Genomic DNA, 14,701 nt, shown 5'->3' on the forward strand with positions numbered 1-14,701 from the left:
TCAAATCTCGGTAGTGTTGCACAAGTCTCTTCAGGAGGTCGGCGAGCCGGTCAGCCCTACAAAATGACGAGCCTCTAGTCGTCTGTGGGCAAAAGAACGAAGTAGGTAAGAAAGCGACGGTTGTGGACAAGCGCAGGATGGGTGCAGGCAGGCGGGCTGCTGGGGCCAGCGCAGGGAGATCGGCATTGTAGAGAAGCGGTGGTGGTGAAGGCGCAGTCACTCAAATGACAGTCAAATGACAGTTGGCACGCACGCAACCAGCCCTGGTGCTTGTGGAGGGACAGGTGACGGTCAAATCTCGTCTTCATGGTTGAAAGGAATCAACTCCTTTCCCTCTACAATTACATATGCGTGTCTCGTACGTAGGATGTGCTTTGTAGGCCAGCTCGGACAACGTCATCCTCCTGTGTTTGGCCAGCCTGGGTGCACGTGAGGACTATAGTAGTGTTACTCGGACGCGCACGCGTGCCTCCTGGCTCACTCCAACAGACCTCTGGCTTCAAAACGCCAGTTGATTCAAATGTCCGGGTATCACAACATGCGTGGCCTTTTCTTTCCCTTTCCAAATCCTCCATGACTTCCTCCAACGCCTTGCTGTCTAAAGGTACATTAAATGCTTCAGAATGCACCCCTGCACATGGCAACCCTCTGACTGCTCATAACCCGGCGACATCTCCCTCAAGCACTGCTCTGGCGAACCGCGTGTTCCCCGAATCCGCGATCCTGCCTCCAATAACTTCTCCAAGCTTGTCAATTAGCTGGCTCCGGGTGGTGGCTGCAGTTTCAGCTGAGTGTCCATTCATCATGGGGATGTCATCGTCTACCAGTGTCCCGAGGGCGTTCAGGATCGCACTGACGACCTTTTCTGCCTCGGCCTTCTTCATGCTTGACTCCTGGATATCCTCCTCCAATAGCTCCCCATACGCTTTGACATTGGGTAGTATCAGCTGCCGAACCACTTCCGCTCCCCCAATGGCTTTTAATCCAAGGATGGCGCCGTAGTGGCTGCCATATGGCTTCTTGGGATCGAGGAAGGTCTTCAGGCAGGATCGCGCTAGACGAGGTTTGAGGTTATGTGAGTATTTGGAGTATTTGTTGCAGAGATGGCCCAACAGGGACCCAGCTAGATCGCGGAGGTCGTAATGATCAAGTGCCCCAATGCCAGTGCCCAAAGTGCGTCCAATCAAGCAGGTCAGTACCGGGGGGATCATTGAGGCAACCTGTCATCCCAGTTAGCCTACAGCCCACGCAATCTGCTATTTCGTTATAGGGTACGCACGTAAGGGGTCAAATTGAGTTTGTCGTTCCGGGTCAAGGCATCCGTGAGCATCATCATCTGCGTGAGCACGAATAGATCCTTCAAGTTGTGCGTGACCTTTTCCGCTACAAATTGCACGAAATAAGGCACCAGCTGATGTAGACCGGGGTCTTCTTTCAGGCTGGCCAACCCTGCCGCGCGATACTCCGGTTGTGTTTCATCCAGCACTGACGCGCAAACCTTCTCAAAGTATAGCTGTAGTTCTTTGGAGAGGATATGTTTGACCTGAGGTTTCGTCGTGGTGGTGTTGTCAGCACCGCTCATCGCAGCCAGGGCAGGGTTTGCATTCGGCCCTTTGGGGACTAATTCGAGATTCCTTGCTTCGGTCGAGGTCGGGTTTTGAGGTATCGAAGGTTGAACACCCTCCACAGCCAGCCAGTGAGCTACATCAAACACAGGTCAGCAAATGCTCGCACGGGTCCCTTAGCCATAACATTTCCCACGCACCTGTGAATGTGACTTCTCTTGGCACCTTGGGGAGAGGCGCGTTGATGAGCTTCTCAAAATCCATCTCTTCATCCTCCACGTAGAACAGCGGTTGTCCTGGTCCCAATGACGCCTCCCCATATTTCAACGGCCGAGTAGACTCATAGCCATAAAGAGGTTCGATGTCCAGCACGCGCAGTGCCTGTGAGATGTCTTGTGACCAGAGGATGGTTCGGCGGGCATGTTTCATGAACTTGAGGGCTTCTTGTAGGACTTGGGAGATGCGGTATTCGACATCGCGACACAGCGCCTGGTTGACTTCTTTGTTCAGATTCAGGATGCCCACCGATTCGGCGACATCTCTGACCGTGTCTTGCCCCCAGAGTGTCATCTTGTGGTTCTTGAACTGGTCAGCGGTCGGAGGTACCGAGGAGAGAAAGTGGGAGAGGCGGAGCGGGCGAGGAGACAGGAGACCGAGTGATTATTGATCACGCAGCGTTGCTGGCCATTAAAGGTTTGACAAGGATAAGAAGTGATATAGCATCAAGGGAAATTCTCCGACTGCGAAGTTGTCCCCAGGTGCACCTGCAGTGGGGTGTTTGGGTGTGCAGTTTGTACTTTTTGAATCTGGACATGAAATAATATGGCGTAGAGGTCCCCACTGCTCTCGCCTGCGCTGCGGACCAATTATCACACAGCCAACAAATATACTGCTATATTATGTGCCTCTATCGTTACACTTCATACTCGCTCTTTTTCTTCCCCATCTTCGTACCAGATACGATGACTGGGACTCGCCAGACACAAGTCAACGAGTTTCTCATACTCCATCTGAGACTCGCCACACCAATCTGGCACCGCTGACCTTCTTCTCCCGTAACATCTTCAACGCCTTTTCCGCCCTCTGTAACGTTGTTTCGCCTTCGACAATAACCTGCTCATTTGCTTCGATAATACCTTTGGCGAGACATTCAGGCATGATTTCGCTCTGCAGATGTTCCGCCAGGAACTTGTTCTCCAAGTAATAGTGCGTTCGAACGCCCACCGCTTGCACTCCTTGCGGCCACCGGGCCGCCTTGTTTACATCCATCTCGTATATCGGTTGCACTCCCTCAGCGGCGTCTTTTACGATGATTGGCAGGAGAATCGCGACTTTTGTGCCGGTTTGTGGCCTCACAATTCGTGATATGGGCACCACGCTGCCATCCAGGCTGCCAATACAGTCGAGGATGAAATGGAACCCACTAGATCCGGTTTGGGCATCCGTGAGGGCGGTAAGTTTCTGCTCGATTCCTGGATCACGATAGTCGAAACACTCAGCTGCGCCGTAGCCACGTAATTTCGTATGATGCTTCGGGCCAGCCGTTGTAACGATGTTGCCATATCCATACCACTTCAAGATTTGTAAGGCGTACTGTCCCACACTGGAACTTCCGCCCCAAATCAATATCCACGAATCCCTCTCCCTTGGCGTATATCCCTCCGGTTTCGGCCAGGGCAATTCGAAGCCGAAATCCTTTGTAAAGGTGTGCCATGCGGTCACAAAGTTGTTGGGGACTGTCACTGCCTGCTGCATTGTGACATTGGGGGGAATCTTGCCGAACAAGAACTCTGGCGCAACTACGTATTCCTGATGTGCTTTCTCGGCTGGGGTACGCCAGGTGAAGCCAAAGACTTTGTCCCCAACCTTCAATTTGGTGACATCAGGTCCAATTTCAACGACAGTGCCAGCAACACCGTCGCCTAATATCTGCGGATGTTTGACCAGAAGTCCGCCGTCAGCTTGGTGTAAGTCCAGGGGCGTCGAGGCAGTCCATTCACATCGAACTCGAACTTCGTTTGCAGTTGGTGCTGTAGTCGGGACCTGATGCACTTCCAGCGGCAGACCTGGGCCAACGGTCACCACAGCGGGATGCGTGCTCATTGTGGATGTCGATGCTAATATGCTCTTCGGGTTCTTGGTAGATGGTGGTGTGCTCGGTGAGTACGTTGCTGAAGGACACTCCGGGGTAGCGATAAAGGCAGAAGCCAGGACGTGCAATGCATGGCTTTATATACACAACATGCGGCATTTGTCTCGACCACCATGACTACAAGCACGTCCCCCATGTTTTGATCGCACTCCAATCATTCTTCCAGTTGTAGAACTCGCAGTTTGCCCATTACTAAGGAGCGGAGCATTACGGTGGGCCATACAGCCCAAAATTTCGTCCGTTGCCAAGTCTGGTGATTGAACATTGAAGACGAGTGGTGGCAAAGGTCTCCATACGTCCTGTTTGGATGGAATATTCTGGAGATATGTGCCAATAGAGAACTTGCTGTTGTGCCTTGGTAGATGCCCTGATGATCCGTGCTGCTGCCATCCTGGTTTCAATTTGCTCAACTGAATCCGTCATCGGTCGACAAGTATATTGGCTTTTCCCCGTCCCCAGAACGAAAGAGAACTTGGGGTGGACTGTGCTCTAGTCATAAAAGGTTGACTTTGGATCAAATGGCGGGATGTCCGAGGCCATTCTCATATGGGTATCACCAATTTTGATGAGTTTTTGTACTACCCAATCTCTTTCTAGTCCAGGCTCAAACACCATCAAGCACAGTCTGAGAGCGAAGATGATAAAAAACGGTCCCAGAAAAGATGATGTCAACATGAACGGCGCAGTCCGACATATCTCTCGAGCAATTTCCCGATTCTCCATAAGGTACAGGTCGTGCTTCTCGGGCGCGACATCTTTTTCGATGTCCTTTAAAATGAGGTTGAGGATGACCATGATTGTCCAATAGCCAACGTGCGTTGACGCAACAAATACGTTGACAAAGATGTACTGTTTTGGAAAGACGGGATCCATGGTTTCCATTGACAAGGTTTCGAGGCCTTGTTTCTTCAGGGCTGCTCGGAGTCTTAGATTGATAGATTTGAGGTTGGCTCTATGCAATCGCGTCCTCGCGAGGAGTGTCTCTAAATGGGCCGCATATTGGTCGGGGGGCAACTTCCGTCGAGCCTCGCCTAAATTCCGAGAATCGCGTAAAGTCTTTGGAATAAAGATGTGCTCCATGTAGAACTCCTCGGCGAGGTCGAAAATCCCCATTCGCTCGTCAGGAATGCCAGTGGCTCGCAGATCTTCATGAATCTTCTTGGCCATGTCTATCCATTGGGGCTCGGCTAGAAAGCAGGCTTCTTCTCTCATGAAGGCATCAATGACGATGGTATGGCGGTAAGCAAGGTAGACATCCCGATCCAGTCCTGCTAGGTGACGGTCTGGTCCACGAATGCGCATCAATGTCCCGGCGCCACCAGCATGGCGCACCCAGGACTGATTCGAGTCGGAAGCAAACATTTCGTAGAATGAAAGTAGAATCGTAGCAGACAGCGTCTCGGTCGACATCCCCTTGGTATCATCAGTGAGCGACTGATTGAGAAGACGCAACGCTTTGCCGTAGTATTGTCTTGATTCTTGCACAAATACATCCGTCCGTTGCGTTCGACTTAAATGAACCAAAGAGACTGCGCGAACCGCAGTATCGAGGAGTTTTGTACCGAAAAGGGCAGGTAACTGGGCCAGCCAATTCTGGTGGCTTCGCATCTGACGAGGAAGCAAAAGTGGACCGTGGCCCCCTAACGAGGAAGAAAAGGTGTTGAGGAGTTGTTCTTGTACTAGGTTGGGAGAGTAGATGGGGTTATTGAGTGTCATTGTTGACGGGATCTCTAGGTAGATTGAGTCGTCACTGAGAGGACCACCCCAGCCCGTTGTTGACATTGGCGTCCCCCAAAGATCGAAATCAGGATATATCTGGCTCTCTAGCATGTTAAAAAAGGGATTACGAGCCGGTAGCACTTGGCTGGGTCGATAGTGACGTGCTTCCAGGTCCGGTGTATTGAAACGGGTGATTAGGTCGGTTGAACCTTCGGGCGAAGACTCTGTTGACTGACTTTGATGGCTCGTAGATGGCGACACGCTGTCGGACTCGGTCCTCGACTCTGATTCATCCCCTTGACCAAAGCGCTTTCGGAGTTTTGAGCCTTCATCGTAAATCCTCAGATCGGAGTCGTATCCTGGGCAGGGTCGGTTGCCTCTGGCGCAGTTATTGCAGATTGGACGTGTCAAGTCACACCTGACTCGACGCTTGACGCATATGCGACAACCTTTGCTCCTTGGGATACCGACCATACCTAACGGGAGGGAGCAGGCATGAGGAGGAAGAGGTAGTCAGGTTCTTAGAGGGGACGCGGCGTCCTCTGAAATGGGGGCGAAGAGATGTCTCGAAAGGTGATCAAACTCCAGATGAAGGGCAATCATGCCAGCAGCATTCTTTATCATTAGAAGATGGGTCTTGGATACCACGTGTGGTCGTACAGCCGGGGGGAGAAGAGAATGGTTGATGCCTGATCAGACTCTGTCCATATCTCCAGGTACGAGTGGGTTGGAGTACCCTCGTATGAGCGGCTGTATTGAGTGATGGCAGATGGCGATGCGCCAGGGCCGAGGGATACGAGAACCAATGGACTGGTCCGAAAGGGCGGCAACTTGTCGGGCACTTGCGGGGACTCGATGGGCGATGACGACAAGCCTACCACCAACTGTGGCACAGTCTTATAGGGGTGACAGGCCCCTTGAACCTGGGAGCGGGAGAGCCAATAAGGGGTTGATCGCAGACAAGCATTTTTCCAGGCACCCACAACGGCTATTGAGGCGCAGTTTTGATTGAGGAGCCCACTAAAGCTCAGCAGCAGCAGCCCTTTCAGCCCATCCTAGTACCTAGCATCGCTACCTACAATATGTAGGTACTGTTAGAGACTCGTTATTTGCACTTGGCAGGCGTCCCCCTATGTGCCTGCATGGCTGATTCCGATGTGCGCAGCCACACCACCTGTCGATGAAGCACGAGTGATATTTTAGATCTTCAATATGAGTACCACGCTGCTAGAATCCGATTCAAACAATTCGTTTCTGTGGCTTTTGCCATCCGAATCGCGTCTCATGGTGCTGGTTCCCTGTTGAATTGACTTAGCAATGGCCACCCATGGTCCTTGCTCTGCCCTCTCGATAGTCCCGATGCTTCAACCATTCCTAGTATGCAAAGCCACGGCGCCCGCAACGAAACCACGCTCAATGCAAATGATGGTATTGGTACACCAGAAATGCTCCAGGTTTTGATCCAAACCACCATTTTTTCACTTGTCAGCTTTGACTCCAGACCGCAGAGCCTAAGCCAGACACTCTCATCATCAGTATACTTGATTTCGTTCACCCTTCCAGCTCATTCATTGGGACATCTTCATCGTCAGGACCAACAATAGCCTCTGCAACCTTCCACACCTGGATCAAGTTGTCATCCGCTGCACTGCACACCACCCAGGGAAGGTTTTTGTTCCATGAGAAATCGCTGATCCGGTTGGTGTGTCCTCCGTGCATGAAAAGAAGCTCGGGGGGTCCGTCTTCACCGTCTTCAGGATTCTGTTCCTCGCCAACTTTGGACAAGTCCCAAAACATTATCCTTCGATCATAACTGCTTGATGCCAGAACCGACTCTTCGAACGGATGCCATTCCAATGTCGTCACACTGTCCTTGTGGCCCTCAAGAACGTGCAGCTTGTCCTTGAGATTTCGCAGATCCCATAGAGCAATGGTCTTGTCGGCACTTCCAGTGGCCACTACAGTATCCACTGAAAGGTTGAACGCAATGGCGTTGATTGCATCCCGATGCTGATTCTCGCCCTTGGCAGCTGATCGGGTAGTTTCACCCTGTCTAAGATCCAAAAGTTGCATGGTGAGGTCGTCGGAGACAGTTCCCACCAGATTTGGAAGGAGGGGATGGAATTGCACATCGTTTACGATTCCCCAGTGATGGGTGTAACGACGAGCTTCGTTGAGTAACTTGTTGGTTTTAGTGGCCTGTGTGATGTCCCAAAGTCGGACTGTAAAATCTTCACTGGCCGTGGCCAATTGACCAGCGTGGAAGGGATCCCAACTGAGACCGTAACCCTCCTTGGTGTGCCCACTGAGCTCTATCGTAGGGTTAGGTCTTCCTGAAGGCAGGCCAGGGAGCTTCGATCGGTCCCAGATCATGACTCGCCCGTCCGTGCACATGGTAGCGATAATGTTCGGGTTGTCGGGCTGGTATCGTGCCTTGTTGACCTCGCCAGGGTGATCAATCTTCTGGACAATATTGAACTTGACTTCAATTTGATTTTTGCCTGTTGATCCGCCACCGTATCCACCGATTTCTCCTGTCTCTTCATTGTAGTCTTTCACATCTGGTTTCTTGCGGTTGGGCAATTGGACGCTGGCCACTTCTAGGTAGTTCGGTTGGCCTTCAGCCGTATGTGTGCCAATCAATAGACGGTGTTTGGAGTAGTCGGTGTCGCGAACCCTGTTCGCATTAGCCATAATACCACAATGGCCGAGGAGAGCAGGTTTCTTACGCCGTGACGTCTGGGAACCACTGAGTTGTAAGGGTAGGCCAATCCAGGGCCGTACTGAGGATCATATCATAGAGAAAAGGAGCGTTCTTCTTCCACGTCTTGTATTCTTCATTGATGATTTTCTGCTCGGTCTCGGCGTCTTCATTGTTGAACTCTTGTTCGCTCACTTGACATTTAATGCTGGTTAGTAGCTAGACCTGCGCTGTGAATAATGTCGCCTTACTGTTCTCGTCGTCCTCCGCCATTTTGTCAGTGTCAGAAGAGAGCGTGTGTGAACTGAAAGGGATGAAGGCGATCTCAGGACGAAAAGGCTGCGCAGGCCACTCAGATGGCTTATAGGTTCGGTGCCGCTTCTCTGTGCTCTTTGAAGCTCTTGATCAAAGCGACGCGCTGTCTCCAGACTTCAGAAACGCACTGGGACCGACGCGTTAAGTGAACCGCCAAAACAGGACTAGCTCGCCAAGACCGCAAAAGTGGCGAGGCCGTGCCAGATCTTCGACATTCAGCCTCGACTCATCATCAATCCCGCAATAAACATCGTTACCTTCAAGTAGAGGTGGTTTCTGTAGGACACGCGCCTTGATCCCTGCGCATCTGCGACCTGCGCCCTTCGCATGTGAACTTCGAGAAGTGGCAGCTTCGTATACCCTCTTTTTCACCGACTTCAACCTACGTCGCTTGGTTTTACGCCCACCGCCACCATGGGTGTTCCAAAATTCTTTCGATGGCTCAGCGAGCGATACCCTGCCATCTCACAGCTGATCGCAGAGAACCGCATTCCAGAATTCGACTGTCTTTACCTCGATATGAACGGCATCATTCACAATTGTACGCACAAGGACTCTGACTCCCCTTCTTTCCGGATGACGGAGGACAAGATGTTCATCGCCATCTTCAACTATATAGAGCATCTTTTCGGCAAGATAAAACCGAAAAAGCTGTTTTTCATGGCCGTCGATGGAGTGGCGCCCCGGGCCAAGATGAATCAACAGCGCTCTCGCCGCTTTCGTACCGCCCTCGACGCAGAGAAGGCTCGTGAAAAAGCAATTAAAGAAGGCGTGGAGTTGCCCAAGGAAGATCCGTTTGACAGCAATTGCATTACGCCTGGTACAGAATTCATGGCCAGGCTTACTAAACAGCTCAAGTATTTCATCAGCAAGAAGGTCTCTGAAGACGTCGATTGGCAAGGCGTCGAGGTCGTGTTGTCTGGTCACGAAGTTCCCGGAGAAGGGGAACACAAAATCATGGAGTATATCCGACAAGCCAAAGCGCAGCCTGACTACGACCCCAATGTACGTCACTGTTTGTATGGGCTGGATGCTGATCTGATCATGTTGGGTCTGCTGAGCCACGACCCACATTTCTGCTTGCTTCGCGAGGAAGTTACTTTCGGAAGACAGTCACAAAAGAAGTCCAAGGAGTTGGAGCATCAGAACTTCTACCTCATGCATCTTTGTATTGTCAGAGAATACCTGGAACTAGAGTTCCAAGAGCTAAAGCAGCCGGGCGCTCTTGAATTTGATTATGATATGGAACGAATCATCGACGACTTCATCTTAATGGCTTTCTTTGTTGGAAACGATTTCTTACCCAACCTGCCAAATCTGCATATCAACGAAGGGGCGCTGGCACTCATGTTCCAAAAATACAAACAAATTCTCCCAACATTGGGCGGTTACATCAACGAGCATGGTGTGATCAACCTCCAACGGCTGGGAGTGCTCCTGGATGAGTTGGCGGAGGTAGAAGATCGTTTCTTTGAGGCAGAATATGCAGGTGCCAAATGGATCGACGCGAAACGGAATGGACAAAATGCAGACGAGCCACTGACGACTTCCCGTGGTCCTGTCAGGATCTCTCCTGAACAAAAGCAGCTCTTCAAGGAGGTGAAGAAGTACTTTATATCACCTCTCAACAAGGACCCGGCGACAAAACAGCCACTCAAACTATCTTCCACACTTCCGGCACGAGATCGTAAATTTGTCCAGCAACTCGCCACCGACTTGAATTTGCAGTGGTCCACAAAGGAAGACAGCGACGGCAACCGCTTCCTTCAGTTGGAATTCCCTCCCAAGGGCGCACAGGCAGAGTCGGACGAAGAAGACGAAGAGTCGGAATTGGCCATAATGCGGGTCTTGAAGAGATATGAGAATGCGAAAATCGAAGAGAGCACCGACGAGCAAGCGCAACAAGACATGCAGAAGAAGTACGATCAAAAGTTTCAGGAATGGAAAGATCAATACTACAAGGAAAAGTTCGGCTGGGGCCTTGAGAACGAAGAGGGCTTAAGGAAATTGGCGGAAAACTACGTACAGGGATTGCAATGGGTCCTTTTCTACTATTATCGTGGTGTTGCTTCGTGGCCTTGGTTTTATCAATATCACTACTCACCGATGATTTCGGACGTCAAGAGAGGTCTGGGCGCGGATATGCATTTCAAACTCGGTCAACCTTTCCGGCCATTTCAACAGCTGATGGGCGTTCTTCCGGATCGAAGCAAGAAAATTGTCCCAGAAGTTTATCACGAGTTGATGACATCAAAAGATTCACCCATCATCGATTTCTATCCCCGAGATTTTGCACTGGATATGAATGGCAAGAAACAGGAATGGGAAGCTGTGGTCAAGATTCCATTCATTGACGAGCGGCGGCTTCTCGATGCTATGGCTTCTAAGGATGCTCTGCTTACCGAAGACGAACGCCTCCGCAATGACTTTGGGGTGAGCTTGAAATTCACGTATTCTCCAGAGGTCGACTACACTTACCCTTCATCATTTGTCGGAATCTTCCCAGATCTACCGCATTGTCACTGCATCCAAAATGAATTTGAGCTTCCGACAATGGATGGGCTGGAGCCGTATGTGGGTCTGGTGGAAGGGGTCAAACTTGGTATCGCAGCTTTGGCTGGCTTTCCGAGTTTGAAGACGCTCCCATTTACCGGCTCGTTGGGATTCCACGGCGTGAATGTCTTCCAGCAAGACAGCCGCAATGAGAGCATGATCGTCACCTTGTCAGATACCGAAACGCGAACCAAAGTGGAGTATGCCAAAGTTCTTTTGGACAGGCGTGTCTATGTCGGATACCCGTTCTTACAAGAAGCAAAGATTGTCAAAGTTTCGGACGAGCTTTTCGACTATGTCATGGCGGATGATGGGACAAGCGTGCCTCATCAGATCAGGGCAATTGAGCACTCTGGAAACGAAATCGACCAGTTCCGGAAGAAGGCAGATCGAATTGAGAAGTTCTACAGCAAGAGACTCGGAATGCTGATCGGCGAAGTGGAATCTCTGGTCCACGTCGAGATGCTCAAGGGCCTCAAGAAACTGGACGACGGATCGACTGTCAAGGAATTTGCCGAGCTTCCAGGCCTCGACACTATCCATGCGACTCAGCTTATAGTGGAAAATGTGATCAGCGAGGACATTCGTTTCATTGAGCAAGCAGCTCGACCCATCGAAGAAGAATTTCCAGACGGTACCAACGCCTTCTTCCTTGGAGATTATGCTTATGGACGCCCTGTCAGTGTTATCGGCCATGAGAACGGCAAAGCAAAATGTTTGATTGCACTCTCGAAAGCACGTCAGGTGGAGTTTGGACGCGACATTGCCCGTCAGGCAGAAAGGTTGTCACCCTATACACCTTCATACCAGGTTGCCCAGAGCCTCGGCTTGAATCCCCTGGCACTAGCAAAGATCACCTCCTCATTTTCCATCACGGTAGACGATTCCAGAGTGAACTTGGGCCTGAATCTCAAGTTTGAAGCCAAAAAGCTCAAAGTTCTCGGCTACTCACGCAAAGGCCAGAGCGGCTGGGAGTTCAGTCGAGCGGCTGTTGAACTGATTCAGCAATACATGATACGATTTCCGCAGTTCATTGCCGGCATCCACAAGAACCCGCAAGGAGACATGTTACCTGCAACAGCATACTTTCCTGGCGACGAACAGCAGGCCAAAGAAAAAGTGAAAGAGATTCAAGCATGGTTGAAAGAGATCGAGTCAAAGAGCTTCGAGAGAGTCCCGCTCGAAGCCGAGCAATTGGATTCCGAGATTGTGAAGCGCATCGAGCAAGCTGCGGACGAAGCACTTCGCTCAGAGCCTGCTCCGTACAACAAAACCATTGGAGGAGTCCCTCGAAATGCGCTTTTGAAGCCCTCGGATGCGCAATGGCGTCTTGGAAACCAAAGATTTAGTCTCGGAGACAGGGTGATTTACGTGGCTGACTCGGGCAAAGTCCCGATTGCCTCCAAGGGAACTGTTGTTGGTCTGACCCAAACCACGAGGGAAACCTGGCTTGATGTTGTCTTCGACGTCTCTTTTATGAGTGGGACATCGTTGGGAGACCGCTGCTCACCATTCCGGGGATCCACTGTGCCGACATGGTCTGTTTTGAACCTCAGCAATCGACAAGTGCTTGCTTCGTCAAAGGCAAGCGCAAACCGACAAACCAATGGCACAGGGCACTCGCCTCTCACCGTCCCCGGTTATGGCCAACCTGGCATCGGAGGCTCGGGTCAATTACGTCCAGCCGGGACTCCTCCAGCATTGCGGGGTACGTGGCGTGGAGCTGTATCTGGCCATGCATCTGGCGGTCGAGGCCAGTTGACTGGAACTTCCATGCCAATCCGGAACATGTCTGGCTCACCTGCCAACGGTCACCGGGGCAATGCGACGAATGGCCAACATGGTCGTGGTGGCCGTGCATCGATGGGTCATGTCAGTGCTCGAGGAGGATACACTATCGTGGATCGAGGAGACGCTCAAACTGGAGTTGTCCAGAACAATCCTAATTTCCGGCCGAAATCGCAGAACAATGTTCCTCCACCTGCAAGCTTGAATCAGCCTGCCACCCCACGGGGTCGTGGTCGAGGACGAGGTGGTACGTCTAGGGGAGGACGAGGTGCAACGCCGCGTGGAGGAGTGTGAGTTGACTGTGCCTACTGGCACTGCAACCCTGTATGATTAGCAAAACGTTCCTCGGTCTTAGGCAGGTGTATGATTTTCTCTTCGACGGCATGTGGTGAGCTGAGTTGGGGTTGCTAGAAGATATTAGTGAGTAAAGGGATTCAGTCACACGGAGGAAGCCGATGTTATCGCTCCAGTTGAACGATATGGTCCGGACGGTATCCACGGGCGATTGGGTGTTTCCGAGCAAGGCTAGCGATCCTTGCAAGCAATGACAAAAGCCCGCAATTTCGATGGATCCGGCACTCGTCCAAGTCGATCAGTACAACTGCCACATGCTCGAATGAAAAGTGTCGAGAATACGAGGTTGCGGAAACAATCGCCTGAAAGAAACGCGGCCCAGCCGAAGAAAAGCCATAGGTGGGAAGACTCAACAACCAGGCAGCCAGGGCTCTCATGGCTGCATTTCCACCTGGACCCTTTTGTCCTTTGTTTGCTGGTCCCTCTACCATGTTCCTGTTTCACCCTGGATGATTGTCCCTTTCCGACGGACGCTTGCGCAACAGGCGATGCACGTCATCCGACGACCCATTTGCCTGACTAACTACGGAGCATCAAGGACCTGTTTTCCCTGTTCTAGCTTCGGCGAGCTGGTGGAAAGGCCCCGCCTTGTGCTTATATGTATGCTTTCGCCGAGGGGGCGTTGTTGTCGCCAAAGGTTTACACTCACCCCCGAACTCTTCCACTTGGATTGCATCTCTTTCTCTCTCTCTCTCTCTCGCTGGGTTCTCGGAGATCGTGACCCCCATCTTTTACCGGTGGCTCTTGTTCAAGCTGATTCGATACAGTCCCCGTTGTGTTCCTGGCTGGCTCTCCACGTCCGAGTCTTGGACCACGTCAGATCTGCCCTTCGAACCCCTCAACCGAATGCGCTTGCTACCCCCACGCTACCGACGGTCAGACACGTTTTCTATGTTCCAAACAAGAACTATGATGCCACCATCCCCACAATCTCAATCCACGATGAACTACTGCCGTGCCACTGCCAAACCGTTGCCGAAGTAAGAAAGCGCGGATACAACACATGACCCCAAAGCTTCGACATTGATAGACGTCGCTGAAGCCATTCAACTCCCTCCGTTGTATGCTAGCCTTTGGGATTTTCTTCTTCCTGCCTGGTTAGGATGCGGAGAGCAAGACCCGACGCACAAATCATGCTGTGTGACTCTATTATCAGTCCCTAAGACTCCAGAAATCCGTGATACAAATCACCAAGCCTATTAACATGGGAAGAGTTCGCAGCTCTCCCACACTTGTTATCTCATGAGACCTAATCACAGATTGGCTCCGCTGCCATTCCTTTACCAATCAGCTTTATGCAGCGGTTCGGGCCAGCATCACGCTTTTCGCTTTTTCTTTGTTGCAGTGATAGACAGCTCCATTTCTCTCATCATCTGACTTGGTGGACATCACCTCCTTTCCTTTGCTGTCTCTTTTCCTATTGAGCCTTTGGTCCTACCTCAAACCATAATGGCGATTGTAATCATGACTTTCTGTCCATCTCCTTCGGTTGTCAAGTAAAGCTCTACCCACGGCTGGCTCTGGCCAAGGCAACCTCTGTTTCTCCAAGTCCAG

At 51.4% G+C, this 14,701-nt stretch overlaps 5 protein-coding genes across 5 annotated transcripts; 1 reads left to right on the forward strand and 4 right to left on the reverse strand.

Annotated features, from left to right (window-relative positions):
* Positions 1-656: 656 nt before the first annotated feature.
* Positions 657-2,135, reverse strand: AYO20_02491 (hypothetical protein; the record flags this gene model as incomplete). Its single annotated transcript, XM_022640795.1, has 3 exons — positions 657-1,220; positions 1,280-1,701; positions 1,766-2,135. 3 exons carry the CDS (start codon positions 2,133-2,135, stop codon positions 657-659), a joined length of 1,356 nt encoding a protein of 451 aa, XP_022503051.1.
* Positions 2,136-2,564: 429 nt separating this feature from the next.
* AYO20_02492 (hypothetical protein) lies at positions 2,565-3,668 on the reverse strand (the record flags this gene model as incomplete). The annotated part of the gene is made up of 1 exon (XM_022640796.1): positions 2,565-3,668. One exon carries the CDS (start codon positions 3,666-3,668, stop codon positions 2,565-2,567), a length of 1,104 nt encoding a protein of 367 aa, XP_022503052.1.
* Positions 3,669-4,206: 538 nt separating this feature from the next.
* On the reverse strand, positions 4,207-5,499 carry AYO20_02493 (hypothetical protein; the record flags this gene model as incomplete). Its single annotated transcript, XM_022640797.1, has 1 exon — positions 4,207-5,499. One exon carries the CDS (start codon positions 5,497-5,499, stop codon positions 4,207-4,209), a length of 1,293 nt encoding a protein of 430 aa, XP_022503053.1.
* A 1,488-nt stretch (positions 5,500-6,987) lies between these two features.
* On the reverse strand, positions 6,988-8,410 carry AYO20_02494 (histone acetyltransferase type B subunit 2; the record flags this gene model as incomplete). Its single annotated transcript, XM_022640798.1, has 3 exons — positions 6,988-8,113; positions 8,166-8,331; positions 8,389-8,410. 3 exons carry the CDS (start codon positions 8,408-8,410, stop codon positions 6,988-6,990), a joined length of 1,314 nt encoding a protein of 437 aa, XP_022503054.1.
* A 456-nt stretch (positions 8,411-8,866) lies between these two features.
* Positions 8,867-13,087, forward strand: AYO20_02495 (hypothetical protein; the record flags this gene model as incomplete). Its single annotated transcript, XM_022640799.1, has 1 exon — positions 8,867-13,087. The coding sequence occupies one exon, from the start codon at positions 8,867-8,869 to the stop codon at positions 13,085-13,087; it is 4,221 nt and encodes a 1,406-aa protein (XP_022503055.1).
* Between the last annotated feature and the right edge of the window lie 1,614 nt (positions 13,088-14,701).

Source organism: Fonsecaea nubica (assembly GCF_001646965.1).
Source record: "Fonsecaea nubica strain CBS 269.64 chromosome Unknown Scaff11, whole genome shotgun sequence".
In the NCBI taxonomy this organism is placed as follows: domain Eukaryota; kingdom Fungi; phylum Ascomycota; class Eurotiomycetes; order Chaetothyriales; family Herpotrichiellaceae; genus Fonsecaea; species Fonsecaea nubica.